The sequence below is a fragment of the Pseudopipra pipra genome, chromosome Z (assembly GCF_036250125.1).
Source record: "Pseudopipra pipra isolate bDixPip1 chromosome Z, bDixPip1.hap1, whole genome shotgun sequence".
NCBI classification, from domain to species: Eukaryota; Metazoa; Chordata; class Aves; order Passeriformes; family Pipridae; genus Pseudopipra; species Pseudopipra pipra.
The window spans coordinates 46,285,562-46,310,688 of NC_087581.1; the positions used below are offsets into that span (position 1 = coordinate 46,285,562).

At 35.6% G+C, this 25,127-nt stretch overlaps 1 protein-coding gene across 4 annotated transcripts in view; it reads left to right on the forward strand.

The window, feature by feature from the left end:
• The window catches only part of FBXL17 (F-box and leucine rich repeat protein 17), a 289,546-nt gene that overhangs the window by 95,189 nt on the left and 169,230 nt on the right, over positions 1-25,127 (forward strand). For 2 of the 4 annotated variants that reach the window (XM_064641028.1, XM_064641027.1), the window contains exon 6: positions 1,341-1,471. In XM_064641028.1, coding sequence (XP_064497098.1) covers positions 1,341-1,471 — 131 coding nt within the window. Of the gene's footprint in view, positions 1-1,340; positions 1,472-9,554; positions 9,784-20,194; positions 20,220-25,127 lie in introns of those variants that run through there. The other 2 variants (XM_064641029.1, XM_064641030.1) reach the window with 2 other exon arrangements.

Consider the following 25,127-nt stretch of genomic DNA (forward strand, 5'->3'; position numbering starts at 1 on the left):
GCAGCATATATGAAAATGCAGAGAGGCATAGCTTGTAACAAGTGTGTATTTTACAAACACAGTATCAAACACTATGTGCTCTGCTCCCTAACAGGCAAACAAGATTTTCAGAATTTCAATGGGACTACAGCAAGCACCTCCACAGTATACATGTGGTAGCATCCTAATGATAGAAATATTATTGTCCTACTTTCTGTAGAAATGCCCTGCAGACTTAGAGGTCAGAGTCCTTAATTTTATGCTTGTTCTGCAGAATTTTTGGAAATGCTATGTAGTTTATCTTCAGCTTTAGTTTGGAGAATATTAAAAACTTCTGGAACAAAACGGCAAGATATCAGTTTCCATAGAAGGCTACCTACAAGTCTTTTTCCTTTTCCTTTTTTCTCCCCCCAGCCTTCCACCTGCCCCAAATACATTGACTTAATAATTAGCTACTGAAGTGGACCAATTATATGATCTCAGTTGTATGCCTTTACCTAATCAAATCCTCAGTGACTTAAATCACTGATGAGGATTATTTTTTCTCTCTCACAGGGAAGGTAAATTTAATTAAACTGTCAATATTGCTTAATGCAATTATTTTTCCAGAGTATAATAGAGATTATTTCAGACAGCTTGAAAAGCAAACAGCACTTGGAGGTTATTATGACTAAACTGATACTGCAGAAATCTGTAAAAATTTTCCTCTTTCCACCCATAGCTCATAAAAGTAGTAAGAGGGTTTCCTTTTGAAGGACATTAGAAAGATTTAAGTAGTAATAAATCAGATTAATCAGTGCATAAATCTTAATCACATTGTGCTGTCACTCCCAACTTTTGTTGTTCAGAATATCCAAGCTATTATTGATAACTGTGCAGGTGAGACTACAGTATAAATACTGGATTTTCCAGGGAGTTTGTAATATTTACTTAGTTTGAAAGCCTTATACTCTGGGGTCATTGATATCATGCATTTGAATCTAAGCACAAATGTGCTGTTCCCTTCCTTCCATGCCTTGTTTTTCTTACAGTTAAATGGATTGATATTTTACCTTGGTGTCTTACACTCCATATATGTAAGAAGAGGAAAGCCTAGGCCCTTATTATAGGTGTATTGGACCATGAGAGAGAGTTTCTGGATTTCATGTAGTAACTTAGTGCTTGAATTCCAAGGTTGCTAAAGTTTGATTCTGTGAATACCTCTGATATGTTCGCTTTGTGTGAAAAATATAGTAATCATATCTTTCTTGGCTAGCTTGCACATATTGGGCTTGATTCCCAGAAGTTTGGCAGTTTTTTACAATGGTTATTTATGTCAGTGAATTTCAGATTGTTTCTTTCTGTCATATTTGTCTCCACAGCTGAGAAATCTGTCAAGCTTGGACCTGCGTCATATCACAGAACTGGACAATGAAACGGTGATGGAAATAGTAAAAAGATGCAAAAACCTTAATTCTCTCAATCTGTGTCTGAACTGGATCATTAATGACAGGTAACATCAGTATAGTATCCAAAACCAGTATAATGCAAATTTGACTAGTTGTATTAGTTTAGAATAATTCCTGATGGCTTGCTTGGGGGTTGGAGGAGGTCAATTAAAGCAAGCAGTGTTTTCTTAGTGCTTGTTCTTACTTGTTTGGAGTAAATTGTTTAGATCTGTGGTTTACAGTGTTTGCCTATTTCTGTGGTGGAGAAAAGTTTAGTCGTGATTGGATGGCAGCACTAATCTTTTTCATGTAGATTTCAGGAGAATGTGCTCTGTGCCATGTGTGATTGAAATGTTTAGTTGCTATTATGACTAGGATTTAAGCAGATTGATAGGCACACAAACAATGAAACATGTTTGACTGCATAAATAAAAATAACTGCTTGTGAGTTAAATACTGAAATTCCTATATTTTTGAAAAGCCACGAGGTCTTGGGGTTTTTTTGCAAAGAGCTCCAGAATGAGACTGGAAGAATAACTGGATTAATACCTTGGTCTTTTTCTTTTGACCAGAATACCTCCTGTCCTGCTGTATTCTGCTTTTGATCAACTAATTTATTTTAACGTTAAGTAAATGCACACAGATGTTGTACAGTTCAGATGAAAAATGAAAAATACTGAGAACTTTAAAAATGAACATTTTCCTTTAAAACGAGAACATTGAGCAAAGCAAGTGAGTGCACAAATTGGTTTATTATAATTGGTACTTTAAACAAATGGAAAGAGACACTTTTAACAGAGACAGGTTTCTAAAACAGTTTCATATAAACCAGAATAATGTATTCTAGCAATTGTACTTCTTTCCCATGATTACTTTTTTTTTTTTAAATAAGATACACTTTCAAGGTTTTCATAAGTCTTTGAGGATGTACTGAAGTGTGGATGAGCTCAGACTTTGGTGAAACTGTAGTGTTGTATAAGTACTAAAATTGCAGTGTGTTGAATGGGAAGTATCACTAAACTTTTACCTTAACTCTCTTAGCCTTTGAGACAGTTTTTTTGTTTTTGTCAGTTTAGGTCAGACCTTTAATGTAATGTCACTGATTTTGAAGCAGTTCCTTGTCTCAGATCATTCTGTCAGTAGGGCCTCATTTTCATATGTAGAATAAGGGTACTGTAGTGGAAAATTTCAGGATAAGCTGGAAAAAATAATGAGAATAAAAATGCAAATTTAAAAGACAAGCTGTTTTCAGGATTTAATAAAGTACTTAGAAATACATACCTGTCTGCATTAATGTTTTGAATATGGCAATTTACTAAGTATGATCCAAACTGCTGTCAAACTGTTCTTGAAAATGCTTTACTAGGATTACTAGAATAATAAGTATATATTTTAATTCTGTTCATATTACTGTAAAACTTTATCCGAATATGAATTCTAAATATAAGAATTATGAAGCTTAGCAAGAAAAGGAAACCCTTTCCAGCAATGACAGATAACCTGCTTCTGTATGTGACTTTTAGATTGTTGACTTTAGCTTTAGCTTTTTCTATTTTATATTTATTTCTGATCGTACTTGTCAGTCCTTTTCTCAACAATTTAAGTTTGGCTATTTGAAGGAGCTTCTAACTAAAAGCAAACAGTTTAGAAAATAATGCATAAACAGTAATTTGACAGTTCAGATTTTTTCCCTGTTTTACAAGTGGCATGAAACTCCAGATACTAGTCTTAACTGAATAAAGTAGTTTTCTCTGCTCCTCCTAAATGCTCAATTAAGAATTGCTGAAAATTATGTAAAGGGAATATGATGCAACCACAGGGGTCTATTGAAGTAAACACCAGTTCAGCAGAATATTTTGAGCATATTCACTTTGAGAATATGAGTGATCCTTCGGAGGTTCACAGGACTGTTCAAGTGCTTATCTTGGGTAAAATGCAAGTTAATTTTAACTAAGGAAATGAATTTATTAATTATTTAGGATTAACTTTTTTTTTTAAAATTTGATGCTATTTGGTGGCTCCAAGTCAGAGGAGATTCTGCATCTTGATTATTGAGGAAACCTTTTGTTTGTCATTGCTTCCAATACATGTTGGAGGGTAGCAGTCTAATGTTTTTCCTGACTATTGGATTTAAAATAGAGATCACCACCTTCCCCCCACCCCCATTATCAAGTATGTTCACTTGTGAGATCCAACTACATAGGACTTGTATTGGAGATCTTCCCAGACTTAATAGGATGCTTTTTTGTTCACTCTGTAAGACTAGATGGGGCTTCTTTTAAGCCTTGGAAAACTGTTTTTCTCCATTTCTTTGTGCAGAATACCAAGGGTGAAAGAAAACTAAAAAGTTTCAAAATACCGATATAACTTAAAGGTGCATCTGTGAAGTGTTTCTTAAAGGCAGTTGATTATTGGTTGGTTTTACAGCAGAAGTCACTGGTTTTAAAACTTTATTTTAGATTTCATTATTATTATATCTAGAAATCCATTAAAATTCTTTCCATAAGCAATGCTGTGACCTTGGAACACTTACAGCCCTCTCTTGCCTGTGACATGGTGTTAGAGCTAATGCTGTGATCATTACATTTCTTCTTAAATAACTGACACTTTCAGAGTGTAAGATCTCTGCATGGTAGGCACTTGCTAAAATTTTTGGTGCTGTGGTTCTTTTGCACATGCAAGAGTTAATGAGAACTGCTATTTCTCTGTTTTGATAAAAGCTCTTTTTTTGTTTTGGAAGTACATCTAAAAAGCTTATGTGTGGCAGTAAAAAATAATTTATTTTTACCTAAGGCAAAAAATATGTTCAGTATGTTCAGTTGAGATACTCTTGACATTAGTTTTAAAATGAAAGAAAAAGAGGTCACTTGTAATAACTTGTATAAAAGTTTCTAAAAGTTGACAGTTAAACAAGAGTAGAAAAAGACCTATTGAAGTAATCTAAGGTAATGATTTCCTCTGTAAGTATTACAGCTCACTCAAAAGCTTTTTTTACTATTTATCATGTTGGTTAAGGTTATTATAAGAACATTCTTACTTCTTCTTTCAAATATGAACAAAGCCAAACTTCCAAATTCTTTTCATATATCAAGTCTTTTCAATTGGAAAGGATTGAGCTCTCTGTACATGGTGAGGTGAAAAATATACTCTGAAGCTTGCCTTAAGTAACCTTATCACCTTGAAGTTGTTTTTATGGTCACTGCCTGTGTTCTTTTGAATTTCAATTGATGCAATAAAAATAGAACATCTAGAAATAAGTCTTATGGGGGATTCAGGAAATGCAGTATGATGTGCTGGCAGTTTTCAGGGGTGTGTGATTTTTTTAATAGTTTGAGAAACATCTGCTATATATTATATCCATAATAAGCAGGGATCAAACAGCAGATAATCTAACTTTTTTGTGAATCTCATCACTGTGGGCTTGAAGTTGCAATTTACTTCAATGTCTACATTACATAATTCACCTAGAAATAGACATTAAAAGCTGTGCAGTGACTGTGAAGTCTTTAGAGTATTTCTGCTTGATTCAACCATCTTCTTACTAAAACATTCCCCTAGTGTAATATTTGTGTAGGGGATGTTTGCCAGTGCCTTTCTGTGGTTCTTCTAAGGAACATCATGGTGCAGGGAATAATGCAGATAAGGTAAGGAACTTTGTCTACAGCTACAGTGAGATTTTTTGGTGCCATGGCACTACCAGTTGCTCAGGATGAAATAACATGTACAGTACAAAATAATTAATTGATTTTGCAGTCAAAGGACAATATTTTCCCAACCATTGAAGAACTTTTTGGTCCTTCCTCTGTAGGTGGTGCCAAATGTTCTTATAATAATGTCTCGAGAGAGTTGTATTTTCTAATATAATTTATTGCACACATTGTAGGTGACTTTGGTAGCAGGTGCTGAGATTTGCAGAGCATCTGGTGGTTGTTGAGAGTAAGCTATGGTTGTGTCATGGAGGCAGATATGCAGTATCTCCATGGAACAGTAAAACAGGGAGCAGCGTTGCTCAATGACCTTGCAGTGGTGTCACTTCCCACCGTCAGACTTCTGATCAGTGATGTGTGGGAAGAGAAGCATCACTATGCACTTCCCCAAACTTTCAGCACAGATGGAAAACCTGGATTTGGTCCCATTATTCCATTTCTGAGAAAACTGCTGTTCCTCTTTTGTGCTTCTATGAAAACTCACTGTGGATAAGCTGGAGTAAGTGGTGTAATGGGACAGTCTATCCGTACCGTAATAACTGAGATTTGTTGCTGAGGATTGTGGTTTGATTCCAAGACAGAGGAACTTGAAAATAAAGACATTTCACAAGGAGAGTGGTCAGAAAGTCAATATATGGAAGAAATTCAGTGGAAGCATGGTAATGGTTTGAAGCCAGACCATAAGCCTGAAAACCAAACCGTTTGCACAGGAGCAGAGTCTGGAGAAAGGAGAATTTGCCTTTGCAGAGTCTCCCATGTGCTTTATTCTACAGAGTCACTAATGCAACATCAGTTTCTCAGGATTGGTTATCATACTTGTTGACATAGAGCATATTGGAGTTCCTACACTGGTAGTTAGCAGAGTAAATTGTTAACATGGTCTTCTCTACAGGAGAGGTCTGTAAAATTTTGTGTTGACTGCCTACCATGAGTTAATGTAAACCCATGTAAGCAGCAGGGAGAATCTGCTGTGACCTGGGTATGTTGTGGGTGGAGGATATAATGCTGAAGATGGTCTCAGCAGGTGATTAATCCCAGAAGTACTGATGTATGTGAATGCCCCAACGTTTTGGTAGCGGACATGGGCATCAAAATAGTAGCTCAGTTCCTACAGCGTGTTTTTAATAAAATGCAAGGTTAGTGAATACTAGGATTGTTTTCTCAAAAAATAATAGAATTAACTTTCTCTTCCTGAAATTAAAAGTTTCTGTATATTTGATGTGAAAATTATTTTAATAAAATTGCATTTAAAACAAAAACCGTGAAGCTTTCAGCTTGCCTATGTTTTTGCTTAAGCAAGAATGTCCATTTCAACTGTGGGGACTAGAAATACTAAAATAGCATCTTAGCATTCATCACCTTAATTCTGACAGAAGTGGGAATGTGCTTCAGGAGCACTGATACTTCTGTAACTTTGTATAATCTGGACTTTTGGATATAGTAGAGTCTTCCAGAAAAGTAACTGTAATTTTGTATGATGTTTGTCATGAATCATTCTAGGTGAATGCTAGCATTTCTTAATTCTAATTTAATTTCATCTGTTCAATGTTATCTGAAAGATGATCTCCTTTGAGTTCTCTGCATATTTATCAGATATTTAGTCAGCTAGATTAAAAACTTGAACTCCATAAAAACTTATATAATGTAACACAAATCAATTTTACTTTTAAAATTACTTACTCTTTTGAATGTCATACTTTTTAATTAAATTTAGAAGAAAATTTGCTTCACCCTGCAGATGTGTTTTGTAAAATGATTTGAGACTGACTGTCATGTTTTTTTCAAGTTCAGAACAAAGCATAGAAGTTGGACAAAGAACTCACTTAAGCATGCCAATTTTCTATATCTACTTTAAATTCTAATCTTGTATTCCCTTATTTTTTAAGTGATTATGAAGAAAAGAAAAAAAAAGGGAAAAAAACCCCAAACTTTTGTGAATAGTCCAAAGTAGTGGGTTAATGTGAGATGAGGCCGCCACTGGGGAAGAGCATGAGGAGGAAGGAGAAGCAGAAACAAAGCGTTATGAACTGATTGCAATCCACATAGCCCATACCCTGTGCTCTTTGGGGGGAAGAGGCAAAAAGTTGGGGGCAGACTTTGCCCATGAAAAGCAGCTGAGGTGTTGTTAAATTTGTTCCTAGTTCTCATTATCCTGCTCTAATTGGCAGTTAGATTAGTTTCTTAAATTAAATCTGTTTTGCACATGATTGTGACTGCTGAGTGACTTAATCCTTATTTTGACCACAAGCCTTTTTCATCTTATTTTCTTCCCCTGTCCTACTCAGGAGGGTGACTGAGAAGTGGCTTAGTGGGCGCCTGGCAGCCATGCAAAGTTATCTCAATACACCTTTCCACAGGCTGCTCTCCTTCACAAACTGCTCTAGTGTACGTCTTTTCCATGGCCTGCAGTTCTTTAAGAACTGCTCCAATGAGATGGGATACAGTTCATAAAGAACAGATTGCTCCAAGCATGGATCCTCTACACGTCATGATTTCTGTGATTCTTCTTTGTTACTTGTCAGTCCAGACTTCAAGTGTCTGGAAAAAAAAAAAAAGAGTTATGATTCAAAACGTATCTCAGCAGTTATCCCCAGATCACTAACCTTATCAGAGTTAGTAGTCCTCTCTAGTCCTTTCAGCTTCTAGTTATGTGCCCTGAACCCACATAAAGGCTTCTGGGAACAATTTCTTCAGCATTGTTATCAAATAAATTAATTTTTACAAATGTTTGATTAGAACAGATCACGCTCATTCTGCCTGCAGACTTTAACCAGTGATAAAAATCATTATGCATTTTATATAGTTAAATGTAACTTTCCATTTATTGAGGTTTTAGCCTGCTAATTCTACTTATCTCTAAGACTGGATAAGCAGTTTTTTAGGAATCATATTCTGGTGGAAATGGATGTTATCAGAGAGAGTAAAACTTTCAAGCTCTTCTCATGATTTGCTATGCTTTTATCTTTCTTTACATACTTGAAAAATGGGTAAACTAGTCCACTGTTGTCACAGTGCTGAAGTGTATGATAAATGAAGCTCTGTAAATAGTGAAAATATGAGGAGGTTGATTAAGTCTGACAATTCTCATGTAAAAAACTCAAGATGATAAATATCTCTTGCGATTAGTTGTTAATTTAGTGCAAGGGACTAGCATCAGCCTAAACAATTTTATGAGTCGTGGCATAAAAAGAAATTCAGGAAGATAGGTATGCACTTGTTTAAACCAAAGGAGAAACTTCTTAGACTTGGTTGCTAATAATTAAAAATGGCAGATTTGACACAAAATATGGCTTGATGATTTTCTGTATGACATTCCTTACAGAAATTAAGGAAGTGCAATGTTCTCTGAAGACACAGAAATGACAGTGTGTTATAAATCTGAATGCTTAGTGCATCATGAAAACTGAAAGGTTTTGTGTATATATCATTTCTTTACAAAAATATTTGCAGTGTTATAATTTAAAGTAGTAGAGAAAAATAAAAAAATCTGACATACTAAAGCTCAGAAAAGAAGATACAGTTTTTATTGTAATTACCATTGCATTCTGAGGTTGCAACCTATAATTCACCATGCAGTCAGAATAGACATAGTACCTGAAAAGTGAGAGAAAGAAGAATGGCTGTCTTAGTGATTTACTGCCCTGACTGTATTGTTTAGAGTCTGTCAGTATATCCATTATAAATACCATTTGAAAGGAACATAACCATGTTCTAAATTTGCTTTAGACTGTTTCTTGCTGCATGGGTTATAAGCTCAAAATTAAACAATTTTGCAATTGTTTAGTGTTTGGGTTTTTTGTTTGTTTGTTTTGTGGGTTTGTTTTTTTGGGGGGGGTTGTGTGTATTTGGTTGCTTTGGGTTTTTGTTTCTTCTGGTTTTTTTGGTGTTTTGGTTTGGGGTTTTTTTGTGGGGATGAGGATAAGGCTCATATTACTGGTGGGATCATGCCATCATGTAAACAGGAAATGTGTCAGATGCTGCATGCTGATTGTCTTCAATTCTGATCAGGTTAACTCAGTAATCCTCACCTTCTTCTTTTGTTAAAACCGAAGAAGGCTGGTATATGCTGAATTTGTCATGATGTTAAATGTAGTTATTTTTTGTGTTGACAATTCAAGATTAACCAGTAAGTACTGACGTGTAAAGGATATAGAAATTTAATGTACCTTTGAGGAGTTGTAGTCAGCTTGAAGAGTAAGATGGTGCTGAAATGGAAGGTTAACTGGCAGAATGAATAATTAGGTAGTTCTGAAAGTGGCAGTAGTAATATAATGAGGAAAATAAGCAGTAACTTGAAGTGGTGATACCTGTAGGGTATAGTAAATGAAAAACAGGTGAGCAACACAAAATAAAAATGTTTAAAAATGCTAAATTGTGTCTTACGTTTGAAGTCTTATTGACTTCTATTCATACCCAGTGCTTGTGATATACTGTTTTTCAGAGCCATGATGAAGTGGTCTGAGACTTCCCTCAGTCCATGTGTCTAGTTTTTAGTCTCATGGAGTAAGGAAGACACTCCCACCTCCATGTGCCTGAAGGAACTCAGGTGCCTTGTCCAGGTAACCTTCAGAAGGGCAGACTGTTCCAGGCCTCACAATCCTACAGACACACAGAAGACAGGAACATCCTGCCTCCTTGTTAAATAAAGCCTGAATTTTTCACTGCAAGAACTTTTATAATCTATAGTGTGTTCTCTGCCATTCCGCCACACCAGCATTTCTGTGTCCATTTTTGGGCTCCCCAGTACAAACAAGACATGGACATACTGGATAGAGCCTTGCAAAGAACCGTAAATAAGATGAAGGCACTTGAGCAGGTGTGAGGACAGGCTGACAGAGCTGGGACTGTTCAGCCTGGAGAACAGAAGGTTTGGGGGGACCTTGTCCGTGTATGTAAACACATGAAGTGAGGGTGCAAAGAGGACAGAGTCAGGCTCTTTCCTGTGGTGCCCCGTAACAGGACCAGAGGCACACACTGAAACACAGTAGGTTTTCTCTGAACATCAGGAAATGCTTTTTCACTTTGAGGATGACCAAACTCTGGTTGCCCAGAGAGGCTGTGGAGTCTTTCTCCTTAGAGAAAAGGGTTCTAGGTGCTTGAGCAGGAGGTTGAATTAGATGACCTCCAACCTCATCCATTGTGTGACTGTCATACTAACACTTCATGTTAGCGATAGTTTGTGTTTTGATTGTTGAGATGAATGGAGGTAGAGTAAGTGAGCTTCAGCATAGCAGCTCCTTGCTTGCTCCTGATTTTTCAGTTTGTCATGGCATGTTTGGACTGACCATTATCTCCTGATTCTGGAAAATGTCAAGGAGGTCCTAAAGAAGGTCCTTTAAAGAATGTGAGATATATTGGTATCAACATCGATGTTATTGCTTATAGTGAAGAGCAAGAAAAATTTAGTTTCTGCTCTCATTCTTGCCATTTCTCTCCAGTACCAATTACTTCTTCCTACTCTGTTTTATTTCTTGTCTTTGCTTTCCCTCCCCTTCGGATTTCATCCAATAAAATCTTAATTTATCTAGCCTGTGGCATTTAGCAGATGGTTGTGAGCCTGTGGTAGTGGGAGAGTTAAGAGCAATTGCAAATGTTGTGCATCATAACGACTTTGCCAAGTTGCAGTCAATTCACTTTGTGGTCTGTAGTCTGCTCTCATATAGCTCAATTGAAAACATTGCTTCCAAAAGCACTGATTGTTTTCTTTGTGTGTTGTCATCTCTCCTCCCCCACCCCTGCAACACTTTCCATAGTGTGAGAGAAAGCGAGAATAAACAGGACTTTATACCCTGTTTCTAGAGGATAATGTTAAAATAAAACTAATTTGCCAGCACTTGGTACTTTGTGTTTCAAATTTTCATACTTTTTTCTCAGTTGCTTTAAAACATTTTTATAGGCAGTTGTTGCCATTTGTATGATCAGTCATTATTTCTAATGAAAATCCCATCTGTGTTGAACTGTTCAGTTTTACACAGGCAAAGAGCCACCTTTGCTTTCCTAGATCTGTTTAGTTCTGTACAGTAGCACTTGTTTCCTTTTAAAAAAAGAAATTATGTTACCTAATAACATGCTGGATTTACCAAGACCTGCCAGCTTGTCATTAATAAAGGCCTTCATCTTCAATGAAACGTATGAATAATAAATGAAAAGTTCTCCTAATAAAAAGTGTCTTCTGGAGGAATGACACTGCCAGTTCCTTCTTAAGTTTCCTGCAGTTAGAAGGAAGGCAAGCTGCAATGAAATATTAACCTACTTGGGAAGCTGTTTAAATTCCATGTATAGTAAAATTTTTGTTCACCTTTAGGAAAAGAGTTTTCACAAATAGAAATTACAAGTCATTAATGATTAATATTTTAATTCTGTTTCTATAGGATGAACTAATGTACTTTTAAATGAACATTCTCTAGAAATCAGTAAAATAACAAGCCATACCTGATACATCTGGCTTCACACAAAAAATGTTATAGGAGATTAGTGGAATTAAAGTTTTGGACTGTTTTTAATTTTATTTATCTTTAGTTATTTTTCCTTCAAAAATAATTTATTTTAAAGTTTATGCTTTTGCTTTGCTTTTTCATTTTTTTATGCAAATGCACACATATAAATATAATGTAGTGTGTATGTAGCAAAGAGAACTGTGAACATCATATGATGTGTTTTCTGGGTGCGTGCTAAGAAATTTTTGAATATGTGTAGGCATGCTAAAGGTGTTGAATAAATAACTGCTTCCTATTTAGAGAATAGTCCAGATAAGAGTTACATCTAGGTAAGTTTCTAAATCTGAGTTAATATAATTTGTTTGCTTCAGGAGTAACTTATCAGGCAGTAGTGTTTTTTTTTAGTTGAAACCACACTATGTTTCAGTCAGACTTTACCAAGGGTTAGTCCTGCTAAACTTTATGAGTCAAAACATGAGGCTGGATGCAGCATCTAAAAAACCTAGGTGCAGGAAAGATTTAATCAATTTGCTGCTTGTGGATCCTGCCCAGTGCAGAGTAGAACAGAACTCAAAGGCTTATTTTTGTGTCCACCTGCAATTGAACAATGGGAATTAATTTATAAACCAAATTTCAAACTCAGAGATGCGTACAGTGGATTATCTGTGAATTGTTCTCCCCTTCTCTGTTTCTTTCCTGCTCCAGATTACTATTAGCTAAACTTCATTAGGAGTTATGCAGTTCTGCCAAGGCATCTTGCTAAGCTCCTTGAAAGTCCTTTTCAATGTTACTGAAGTCACAGAGTTTATTTAAAGCTGGAAAATCAAGCATGAGTTGATACAAAAGGTAAAAAAAAAATAAATCCGGCCATACTGGATTGGAAGAAGAGCTTTGATTTGCAAAATACTAACAGACAAACAACCTTTTATGGACCTCAGTTAAGTATATGTTTGGTATATAATAAAAAATATATTCATTCAGACATACCTTCAGTATGTTTATAAATTATACAGTAATTGACCTAGGATCTAAGGAACCTAATTTTGAATGGTTTTGATTACTGTCACTGAGAAGATACTCACTGGTTGAAGTATTTGTCTCCTTACTAGAATCAAGTAATGAAGTCTAGGTATCATTCTATTGCATAAGTTGCTTTTCCATGCTAATCTTGGAAAGTATCTGCCAACAAGGCACAATAATATGCTTGTTAGGCTTAAAAGTGTATAAAAAGCTACTGAGCAACGCCTGTCAGATGGCATTCAAATATTCATGCAGTCTTCAGATACAGAAAATACTTACATACTCAGAAAAAATTAATTAAAAGCAGAAGGTCTTACCCTCAGAATCATATAGCTCTATTTTTTACAATCTGTGTATTTCTTTTGGCTGATATTTTACAGTGGCTTCTTATAAAACACATCTGTATGCAGTGGTGCTGACTTCTTTTAAAGTGATCCTGTGAATTTTGACAAATGTAGGCTGTGATGAGAGAATGCCTTTCCTCAAGCGTGTTTTGTTATACTTGCATTTTAAAAGCTGCAGAAAAACTAAAAGCATTAAATAATTTTGGTTAAAAATTAAGATCATTAGTAGTGTATTAAGACTATAATTTTATGTTTACTGATGTATGACACAACTAAAAATAGTTTTTATAGATTGTGTGAATCTGTAGTCATTTAGACTCTTATATAAACACAGGTAAGTTCAGTTTCTGGCTTCTAACATTTAAAACTTTAATAGAACAGAAATGTAGTTGATCATTTAGACTTTAAAGAAAGTGTTTTTCTAAACTGTATTGCAAACTGTAGTCCCATTACTACTTTCGGAAATATCAATTAACTATTAGCCAGCAGAATTCGGCTTAGAAAATTTGTGTCATTTTTTAGCATTTCAACGGGGAAAAGTGCGTGTACAAGCTTTCATCTGTTAATTGTCTTCTGGACTGGGAGGTGGTGTCTGGAATTTTAAATGATACTGAACTCTCCTGGGCAACCAGAAAAAAAGGAAAATACATTCTGCATAAGATAGTTGTGGTCACTGGTTTCCATTTGGACTGTGCTCCTGCCTGTTTCTGGTCTCTTTGTTGCTGACAGTTGCAACAGAGCTTACAATGTTTGTTGTATCTTGGAGCTGACTGTAATGAACATTCCTGATTTTACATAATGGCAACAGTAGCTCAGAAATTTCAGGTTATCTTCAGCCCTCAGTTAATCATTAAACTGCAAAAATCTGTTCTGTTTTAGAATACTGTAAACTTTGTTGGTTTGGTTTTGTTTTTAAACTTAGCATTCAGAATTTAAAAAAAGATAATTGAAAAACAGCTAAAAACTAGGTTTTCTAGTAATATCTTACTTACATATCTCCTTACCTGTAATGATAAACAATTGTCTTAAACATGTGCTCTCAGCAAAAAAAAAAAAAAGATTCCTACTATGAGGAGTTTCTTGTGTTATTCTCTTCTAAAAAAATGTGTTTGTTTATTCTGGTTACTGTATAAATGCTGCAATAAACATTGCTGTCCTTGACAGATTTCATTTTCTAATTAAAGCATTGTCTTGTTATGAAAAAATCTAACCACAGTATTGAAGGCTGTTAAGAATGTGTGTAAACACTTAAAATCTTAAAGTCAAATTTTAAAATAAGCATTTCAGGAGAATTTTCAGTAGCACATATATTTTTATTTTTGCTTGTAACGTTTTGATTCATTGTTTTCTTGTATAATACATGTAGCTCAATAGTCAATACTGTCAAATACTTGCTGAATGAAGTTTGCAAAGATGTGCCATGATTAGCTCTGATTGAATTGGTGATATAGTCATATATCTATGAATTGGAATACTGATTAGTATTATGAAATAAGTAAGGTGAAGTGTCGTGAGAACTATAGTTTTTATAAAAAACTATCCAAAAGTTGAAGTCCAAATTTTCACTGTTGTAGCCACTTTTTCCTAACATACCAATCAGAAAAGATAGAAATTGGGGGTTAATATTTATTCTTTAAACAGTTGTGCTTCAAATACCTCAATACGATGAATGTACAAAACTGTACTGCAATGCATAGTAATATAAAACATGCACCTTTTAGAAGTTAAAGAAGTATGTAGATTTTAAGTTGGTTTTATTTTTCATTTTTTTTTCATAAAATAGCTTTCTATAATTTTGCATTATAAGTGGTTGCAAGTGAATGATGGACTTGTTAAAAAAACCTCCCTGAAGCATTTCTTGTATTGGGTGCCAAAATGGAAAATGGCAGGATAGAAGTAAGAACAGGTGTCAGGGTTTTTTTCTTCACTAGATCTTACCTTAGTCTGTGGTCCTTTCATTTCCAGTCTTAGTAACACATTAATATTGTTTATTCAGTTTTTACTGGCTTCAATTAGAATTGATTGTTTACACATGTAATGATCACAGAATTTAGCTTTCAAGTTCTCTAAGTTTGTTCTGAATTTCTGTTTAATTCCATTTGTATAAATAACATAATGTATAGGCTTTTCGTTGGGATTTTTGGGTTTGGTTTGTTTGCTTGTCTTGGTTCGGAATTTTTTGTTTAATTTCATTTTGGTTATGTTTTTTTAAGTGCATGGATACCTTTTTGCCATCTCTAGGTCCTAATACGAGGATCCTAATTGTCACTGGATCTTCGATTTAATTTCAGCAAATTATTTTATCACAATTTCGTTTCAATCTTCCTTTTACATTGTTTTTTTTGAGCATTGAAAGGGTCAAAAAAGTATTGCAAAGCAAAGTAAAGCTTCTTCTGAGGCTGCAAATTATTCTAGTCATTGTATCAGAAGGGAAGGCCTTGTAAACACTCACTCGTCTTCATATAGTGCCTATTGCCTGTCACAATTAGTCTTTTTCAGCCAATGTTGCAAGAATAGTGGTATTAAATAGAAAATTGCATCAAATTAACTTCTGTTACAGCAAGTCATATGGTCATATAAATATTCATATATGTTGTTCAGTATCATCCTAAAAGGGCTACTGGAAAAACAAATCGTTAGTTTTTTTAGGTGCTTTGACTGAACAACAGCTATCTGTTTGCAGGATTTTAAGATCCACTGGTGGTATAGTTTAGAAAAGTAACCCAGCTGCGTACAAATTAAAAACCACCATTTGTGGTACTTGTAAATGTCTGGAAACAAAAGTTGCACAAAATTCCTCCACTTTTGGAAACAGAAATTATTTTAACAAATACACACAATGTTAATTACTCTCCCAGAATTCTTTCAGAATGTGAGATTTGCGTGTGAATGAAACCACTGGTTTTACTCACACCATGTAAATACAGATGATGCTTTACAATTTTTGCTGTAGTGGTTTCATCATTTAATGTAATACTTTAATTTTTCCTGAAGTATCAAGATACTTTTTGCACTGAAATATTGAATACTGTGCAACAATCATAGATATATATGTATATACATATTTTATATCTATGTTATTAACTTATTCGCAGTCTTGGAAAATTGATAAAATTTTCCCAAGCTCATTGTAATATTACTTTTTAAAACAGGATTAAAATTCTAGTAAAACACATTCTAGAAGAAATTAATTTCACTGTTTTTCCACATGTACATTTCTAGTGGCTGTCCATGTCTATCTTTTGAAGTAATCCCTTCCTAAAACAGGAGACTCTGCAATTCTTCATTAACAATCATGGGCACTTTGAATAAGAGCATAGCACAAAGAGTTTTGTGATTTCTATTTTGTCATCTCATCTTTGTATTTGCAGAATAAATATCTGCAGTGGAGAGGAAGGGGCGATGAAAGATGAGCAGTCAGTTCTAATACTGACTAATTCTAATGTAAAATTCAGCTGTTAGGAATTGCTAAGTATTCTTGATATGCACAGGTGGTTCAGACTGTCTGTAAAACTAGATACTCATTTTATTACTTACAATACTCTAAGTGAGCCAAAGTGTAAGTGTAATTGTGAATTGTCAGGGAAAAGTATTATTATGGTAATAGTGAAGGACATAAATGTTCATTTAGGACTCAGTATTTGGGAGATTGGAGGATGGAGAGTATTTCTAATGTATTTGTCACTTTTCATTGAAGTATATAATTTAAACTATTATATTAAACTGTTGTTCTGTTGTAACACAGCGTGAGGATGTGACTGAGAATCCTGTACTTTTGTTTTTCTTGTTAAGTGTGCGAAATGATAGAGATGACGATTTGTCTTAATTGCTCTACTGTAGTTACAATTATAGAGAAAAGGTCAATCTAGTCACTGTCCATTAAACTGCAAAAGAAAACATGTTTTGCAGCCCTGAAGAACCATTATGTCAATTTTATGCTGTTCATCAGTGTATAACACAGTTGCTGGGATATATAAATCTTATCTTCTTTGGAATTACAGCGGACTTGCTCCATTACAGGCACTTGGTGCTGCTGAGTGGAGATAACCTTAAGTACTGTGTGTTAATTGCGTGTTCCTTTGTTGTCCCATATTTCTCAAGATCTTTGTGCAGTAAAACCTGGCTGCTTTAATGAATAGAAATGATAGAGTGCAGTTTGACCCTTGTGTTTTCACACATTTAAGAGATGGAGAGTGACAGAAAAAAAATCTTTAGCTTGTAGGTGGTGCTATGGTTGTGTTGGCATCAACTTTAACAAATGTGGTAATGTTAAATATTGAAATACTTAAGCTAATTTTGATATAGTAAATATGCAAAAAAAAGCAGAAGTATCTTAATCATGACTTTTTTTCTACTTTTTCTCTCCATGCTCTTTTTCTTTCACTCTTGGATACACACACAAAACAGAGGTCACTTATAAGAATTATTCAGTGTAATAAATAGAATCCTGACAGGTCTGTTAAGTGTGGTTAAGTTTCTATATGTTGTCTTGAAAATTTATTTTGCACTAAGAAATTGTTTTTATTCAAAAAAGTTTTAAGGATGGTCAGGGTGTAAAATTTAAGTGCACATTCTGTTCCTATTCAAATAATTATCAGGAATTGAAGGAGTTTTTTTATTAGTTCAAGTGCCAGGAAGTACCCTAAGAGAAAAGTTGAGTCTTTCATCATACCTCTAAAAGAAAGATTCTCACTATGTCAGACCACAGGTTGTTTTCTGATGTTGCTAACACCTAATAAAGCTGCATATGTCAGACTGGGACATTGAATCAATATTCATTAAAAACAAAAGCAGTCTAGAAATTGACTTAACCTGTCAATTATGCCTTTAATGTAAAGAGTTATTTTTTTAACATATGATGGGAATGTAGGAAATATGAACATAGGAAATGTACTGTTGAAAGATGAATTGCTTTTGAGATACACTCTTTAGCAATGTCATGGAGATATTCACAGGGGTGTTCGTAGCAGTGGAGGTATCAAAAATACCTGTAAGGCAAAACAGCAAATACCAAGGCACCATGTTTAGAAAGAAGGTATAGAAAAGTAGCAAAGGGCAGAGGCACAGACAGCTGCTGATGGCTGGGCCCAGAACAGTCAGATGATTGCCATAATTCAAAAGAACACTGACTACAAGTCCTAACAGGCCTTCCATGTATTCTTGGACAACCTGACCGTGGTATATTTGATTAGAGCAGGCTTTGGACTTACTTCAGCACCCCATCATTTGTTATATTTTGAACCAATATTTTTGCCATGCAGGGCATTTTTTTGATCACTTTCTCTCTAGGGTCATGGGAAAATCTTCTTGAAAGGACAAATCAGTGGTGGATGGACTATATTCTTCTGCATCCAAACTCTTTTACCTCTAGATATCATCTTTTTTGATTGTATTTATGTCTTTGTTCTCATTTAAAAAAAAAAAAGAGTTGGTGAGAAATAATAGAGCTGGTATTACTAGGAGCTGTGCCTCAGGATTGCAGGCATTGTGAATGAGAAGTGAGAGTGGAGTGAAGGTCTCATCAGACTACAGTTTCCTCCTTATTTTTTCAATAAAGAATAAACTAATATTATAAGAGGCTAGATTCTATGTCTATAAATTCTTATTAATTTACTTTGCAAGTGAAATTGAAACTGCAGCTGTTGCTTACTATGTCTGTGTTGTCATGTGGTTACAGAGTCAAAAATTTAGACAGAAAAATCTTAGTGCTTTCAGCAGACAGCTGTAGAAAAACAGATTGCAGGGAGAAGAATTGTGCCTGGGCTTGGAGGCACTGTGTCCTTTGCACTTCTCTGTTGTATGGAAAACAAGGGACAAGTTGGAAGCTGATTATCATTTCATAGCCTTTGATATGTCAGAGTATGTAGGATATTTGCTGTTCGGGGGTTTCGATTCAGCTTGTAAAATAATTTTCTTTTACTTATAAATGTGTTTCTGAGGTTCTACAAAGACGTAGAGCCTGGATACCTGCAATGCTTGTCTTGAGCACTTGGTGCACAGAACAGAACACTGGACTTTCGGGGAGGGATTGATGGATTGAGATACTGAAATTCACAAGCTGGAACAGTGTTGTGCATGGTACTGTGGTACCCAGTAGTGCAAGTTTGACCCATGCATTTTGCTAAATATTCTTTGTTAAATAATGTATGCTCTAAAGTTAGGAAAGAGTAGTTGAATCTTGAAATTTTAAGTTAGTTTCACACTAGATAGCAAGTGCATGAAGGAGAGAGATTTTATTTTTAGCATCGTCCTCTATTGCAAACAGAATTAGTTTAATACTTAAGAAAAAGAAAAAATATGTATGTGTTTGCAGAATAGATTGATTAAAAAAGATAATTTAGAAGTGCTGAGACATTTTGGAAAACTGTATGGTCCTGTGAATATGGTAACAGAGTTGAATGCTACTATAGGCTTTAGTGTTACTGTCTTGTTTAGCTTAACTAATTTAATCTCTCAATCCCTCATTTCTTCCTTTATAAAATAAGAAAGGGAAACTATCTTTTTAAGGACTGCTAATGAAAAGCTCACAAATATTTATTGTTCCATCTACAGAGTGCAGATGAAGTGGAGGGAGACCATGCACTGTATAAATTGGGATTTGAATTTAGGAAAAGCAGAAATGGCTGTATTTCAATGTCTAATAATTTGAGTATCTCTCTTAATATTGAAGACTCTGATACCATACATCAGACTTGTATTTGTAGCTCTGCAGGATTCTTTCTGTATATTGAAAAAAAGACTAAATGGAATAGCGTGTAGTATCACTTATTTATAAAGACAGCATTTTATAGATTAGAGAGTTATTGTATTCATTTTTTATTTTTACTATGGTTCCCAAGAAAAGGAATAAGAATCTGTTAAATACTTAAGAGATCAGAATACGTCACTTGCTTCTGTAGTGCTGGGAGTTCTCAAATACTTAACAGAAGTTGAGATTTGTAGCTGTAGTATTCTCTGGAAGGGGCCATAGCACTCGATATCTTGGGAAGTTCTTCTTCCTGGGTAGTTTTGTCACATTCATTTCTTTCACAAGCAACAGAATAAGGGCTACAAAATATTTATTTATTCATAAATTTAAAGACTACTCTGGCTCATATTTTTAAATCCAATTTTTATATCTTCAAAATGAAGTTAATATCATCTTTCTTTCACTTTAGAATCTTACTCTTATTTTTCCCGTGCATTTTGGTTCCTTAATTTGAATCTAGGCTGCTGTCATATGCTGGAAGAGATTGGTAAGAGATCAACAGTCATTTTTTATTTGTATGTTTATCTTCTAGGTACATATAAAATTACAGCTGTTGAAATCTTTGGGTGATTCAAGAAGAAGGAAGTAGTAAATAACATTGAAGACAGACTGCTGATGTCAAGCCATCTATATTATTTTAGTGAGCTAAGCTCGTGCTGGGAAAAATGCATTTCAGTATAGCCATATATAAAATTGTATATTTAGGGAATGCAGAATATACCTACACAATGGGGAAAGAGTTACAGCTTTGAGAGCAGTGATTTTGAAACAGATTAGGGATTATGAAGAGTAAAATGAAACTCACTATCTAAACATGGCAAAACAGCTTGTTTTGAAAGGGGCTAGTGTAAAGAAACTTATTTAATCTTTGCATATACCCTTAAAAAGGATAATATCACAGTGTTACAACCAACTCCCATATTAATATTTTTTAAAGTAAAGGAAATGGTCTTCTGACAATACGGAAAGGTTGAAAGGCAATTCACTTGCAAAAAAGGTGTAAAAGAGTTTTAAGATAAAAGCTGGTGAAATTTTAAAGTCTGTAAATAGGAGTGAAATAACTTGCATTTGAAAATGGGCATTTAAATCTGAAATGAAAAAAATCAAGTAATAATTATATCTTAGAATGAATTACAAAGGAAAGTGAGTTCTGGGGTTTTTTTCTTTTGCCTTTTCAGATTGTAAATGATGTCTTTAAATTTCCAGAAACCACTGCCTTGCTACAAACAGTGTAAATTAGAATAGGATCATTCAACCCAGACCTCAGGGAGTCTATATTCCATCACCCTGCTCACAGCAGGATGATCTGTGAGACCAGAGCAGGACAGTTAAATATCAAAGTTTCCAAGGATGAGGTCTTTACAGCCCCTCTGGGCAACCTGTGCTGCTGCTGGGTAATCCTTGTGGGGAAAAAGTTCAAAGTATACACCCAACCATCCAATTTGGAACTCTTGTTTCAACTTTCACAGTTTGTTCTCATTCTCTGAGCATACACCAATATTAAGAACCTCACTTTGTCTTGTTGATGACCTTGTAGGTACGGGAAAGCTGCTTTATGTGACCCCATCTCTCTTCCAGGCTGAAAATGCCCCTCTGTCTCTCACAGGGCCCATGTTCCAGCCCCAGACCATTGTTGAGGGGATAGTTGACCTTCGCTGCCAGAGTGCACTGCTGACTCATTTTCATTTTGCTGCCTTCCAAGACCCCAATTCCTTTTCTGCAAAACATCTTCCCACCCAGCTGGTCTATAGCCTATCCTTCCCCTTGCAGACAAGTGCAGATGAAGATCGTAACACCACAGAACAATGTGGGTTGGAAGAGACCTTCAAAGGACTTCTAGTCCAACCCCTGTGCCACAAGCACAGACACCTTCAATTAGATCAGCTTTCTCAGAGTCCCATCCAATCTGACCCTGAATGTTTACAGGGTTGGCCCATCTGCCGCCTCTCTGGGGAACCAGTGACAGTGTTTCACCACCTTGTAGAAAACCTCTTCCTTATATCTAATCTAAATTAACCCTCTTCTAAAACCTCTTCCTTATATCTAATCTAAATTAACCCTCTTCTAAAACCTCTTCCTTATATCTAATCTAAATTAACCCTCTTCTAGTTGAAAACCATTACCCCCTTTCCTATCATAACAGGTCCTGCTGAAAAGTTTATCCACATCTTTCTTATAAGCACCCTTTAAGTAACGAAAGGCTACAACGAAGTCTCCCTGGAGCCTTCTTGTCTTGTCCACTTGACATGTGGCCTTGTTACCATTGACCGTTGCCCTCTGGATGTGACCATCCAGCCAATTCCTCATCCATTCAACAGTCCATCCATCAAATCTATTTCTCTCCAAGTCAGAGAGAAGGATGTTGTCAGACCATGTAAATTAATTGACTCATAAATTATGTGACTGTGTCAGATAGTTACTAAATTTCAAATTGATTTAGTGCAGTTATTTCATTGTTATGAACACTGCTGCTGTTTGAAAATCCTAAGAAACAGGAATTGTTTTGTAGCATCTTTTTGTACATAAATGCTTTAGAATTACTTGCCATTTGTATCAGGATTTCAGTAGCTGCACAGATCTGTCATGCTTCACTTCGTTATCCTAGGACGAGCTTGTTGAATGTTGGAACAAATAGTAGCAGCTAGTTCTAAAAGTCATAATACTGTCTTTTGGCAGGAAAATAATGCCCACAGTTTGACTGTTAGTAATGTGCCACAGAGCTCAAGAGTTCATTAATACAGACTTGTTTAGATGCTTAGAATGGCTAAAATCCCTTCACTGATATTCCTGAAAAAGAGTCACAGTTTTTCTGTAGTTTCTATATGCATGTTCTTAGCATTTGTAGCAGTATTTTATAAATAAAAATACTGTACAAAACCATTTTTTTTTAATTGGTAAACTCAGATCAGTTTCTACTTGTTTTCTGGCTTTTTTTTTTTTTTTTTTTTTTAGTATAACCTGGTGCTTTAGATTAGATTCCTGCAACTTCCCTGGGACTCTCGCATGCCTGCCAAACTTTAGCAGGAATACCTGTAAATTGTTTCATCTGTCTTAATATACCAAATTTTTTTTCTTGTTTCATGTTACCAAAATAATGGCTATAGTGAATATTTATTACATAACCAACAGTAACCTTTAAAGAAAGTCTCCTGTAATGTATGCTTTAGGCAGGGATTAGCCTCATAAATTCTGGTTCACAGTACTTCTATGTAATTATTGTTAAAGCCTTAGGATATTAGTAGGTTGTTAAAAAGGCCATCTTCTTTTCTTTACATATTGTTCATTGCTTCTGTAATTTCTCAGGAAAAAAATGGTATTTACATATAATTAACCTAAAGAGCTTTTAAGAGATTACAAGTTGAGCTAGGAAAAATAGCATAAGCCCTTCATGTTTTATTAAAGAGCCGCCTTGAATGGTTTGTACTGTCCTGTGGCTTTAACAACTTAAATGTGAGATTCTTCTTTTTTACTGGGTATAATCATGATTCTGTTTCATGTTTTATGCAAGCAATGTCTTATGGAATCTTTTCATTTGAGCCTTGTGTTTAACTTATTCAAATTAAAGTTTTTCTTATGGGAAAAGAGAAATTCAGGAAGAAAGTCAAGTAATTTAAGTAATTTGTGAAAACAAATTTGAAGAGGAAATATTCAACATCAAACTGACAAAGTGTAAGTGCTTACAGTAGGATTTATGGATGCATATAAAAAAGTACATCATGCTTATTGGAATACTTGAAAGGCATTGGCAAAACACTAGAGCTTATATGAACCTAAATTAAACATATTTCTTCACGAAACACTGAGAAACGCTTACTTTCAGTTTGCAACTCAAGATATTTGATATGACTATTTAGATAAGGTGGGTGTAGCACCAGCCATTTTTTCTTTTTACAGGAAGAGTTTGACATTAATAGACCAGTAACTTTATGTTTTGTGAAAAACTGGAACTTATACTCTTAATTTTAGTAGAAGTTAGCCTTTTTTTAAAAAAAGTAAGGGATTGTGAAGAACACTGATGGTTTTGCTTGAAGATTTAATTTACACAGATTTTATTATTAGTTTATTTCATGTTCTTTATTCTCTGATCTTGGAGATTGATTAATACAGATTAAAGAAATACTTTTGCACTTTTCATCTTACTGCCACTTAGTGATAAAAAAGTTTCCTGAAAAAAGCTGTCAAGATCATTTATGTATCCTTCACTTGTATTACAGAATCACAGAATGGTTAAGGTGGAAGGGGACCACTGGAGGTCATCTAGTCCAGCCACCATGGCCAAGCAGGGTCATCTTAGACCACATTATGCAGGATGGTGTCCAGAAGGTTCGTGTTTATCTCCAGTGGGGCAGGCTCCACAAACTCTCTGGCCATCATGTTGTAATGTGTGGTCACTGCACAGTAAAGAAGTTCTTCATATTCAGGTGGAATTTCGTGTGTGTCAGTTTCTGGCTGTTGCCTCTTGTCCTGTTGCTTGGTACCACTAAGCAGAGCTGGTCCATCCTCTGACACCTTCCCTTCAGGTACTTATAGATATTGATGAGGTCCCCTCTCAGTCATCTCTTCTCGAGGCTGAACAGGTCCAACTCTCTCAGCCTGTCTTGTAAAGGGAACGCTCCAGTCCCTTAATCATCTCCATAGCCCTCCACTGGACTTGCTCCAGGAGCTCCATGTCTCTTGTCCTGAGTAGCCCAGCACTGGATGCAGCACTCCAGATATGCCTAACCAGGGCTGAGTAGAGGGGCAGGATCACCCCTCTCGACCTGCTGGCAATGCTCTTCCTAATTGCACCCGAGGATTCCTTTGGCCTTCTTGGCCCCAGTGGCTGGCTCATGGACAGTCTGTTGTCCACCAGGACCCCCAGGTCATTCCCTACAGAGCTCTTTCCAGCAGGTCAGCCCACAACCTGTCGTGGTACAGAGGTTATTCTTTCCCGGGTGCAGGACTCTGCATTTGCCTTTGCTGAATTTCCTCTCTGCCCATCTGTCCAACCTGTGGAGGTCCTTCTGAAGGGCTGCACAGCTCTCTGGAGTGTTGGGGTGCTCCTTCATCCAAGACTTTGATGGATAAGTTAAGCAATACTGGAGCCACTATTGACCCTTGGGGGACACCACTAGTGAGTAACAGGCCTTCAACCAGACCCTGTGCCACTGATCACAACCCTTGGAGAGCTGCCACTCATACGGTTCTCAGGCCACTTCACCGTCCACTTGTGCAGCTCATGCTTCCTGAGTTTACTGGTGAGAATATCATGGGAGACAGTGTCAACAGCCTTGCTCAAGTCCAGGTAGACAACATCCACTTCTCTCCCTTCGTCTATCCATACAATATTAAAAATAACTAATGCTGTCTTTGGAACTGTTGAAATAGCAGTTGGTGTTGATACAGCAAGATTCTGCCACATTTTTATAGTATTTATTTACTGCTCCTTTTATATTTGGAAATTGATATATATATAGGGAAGTTTA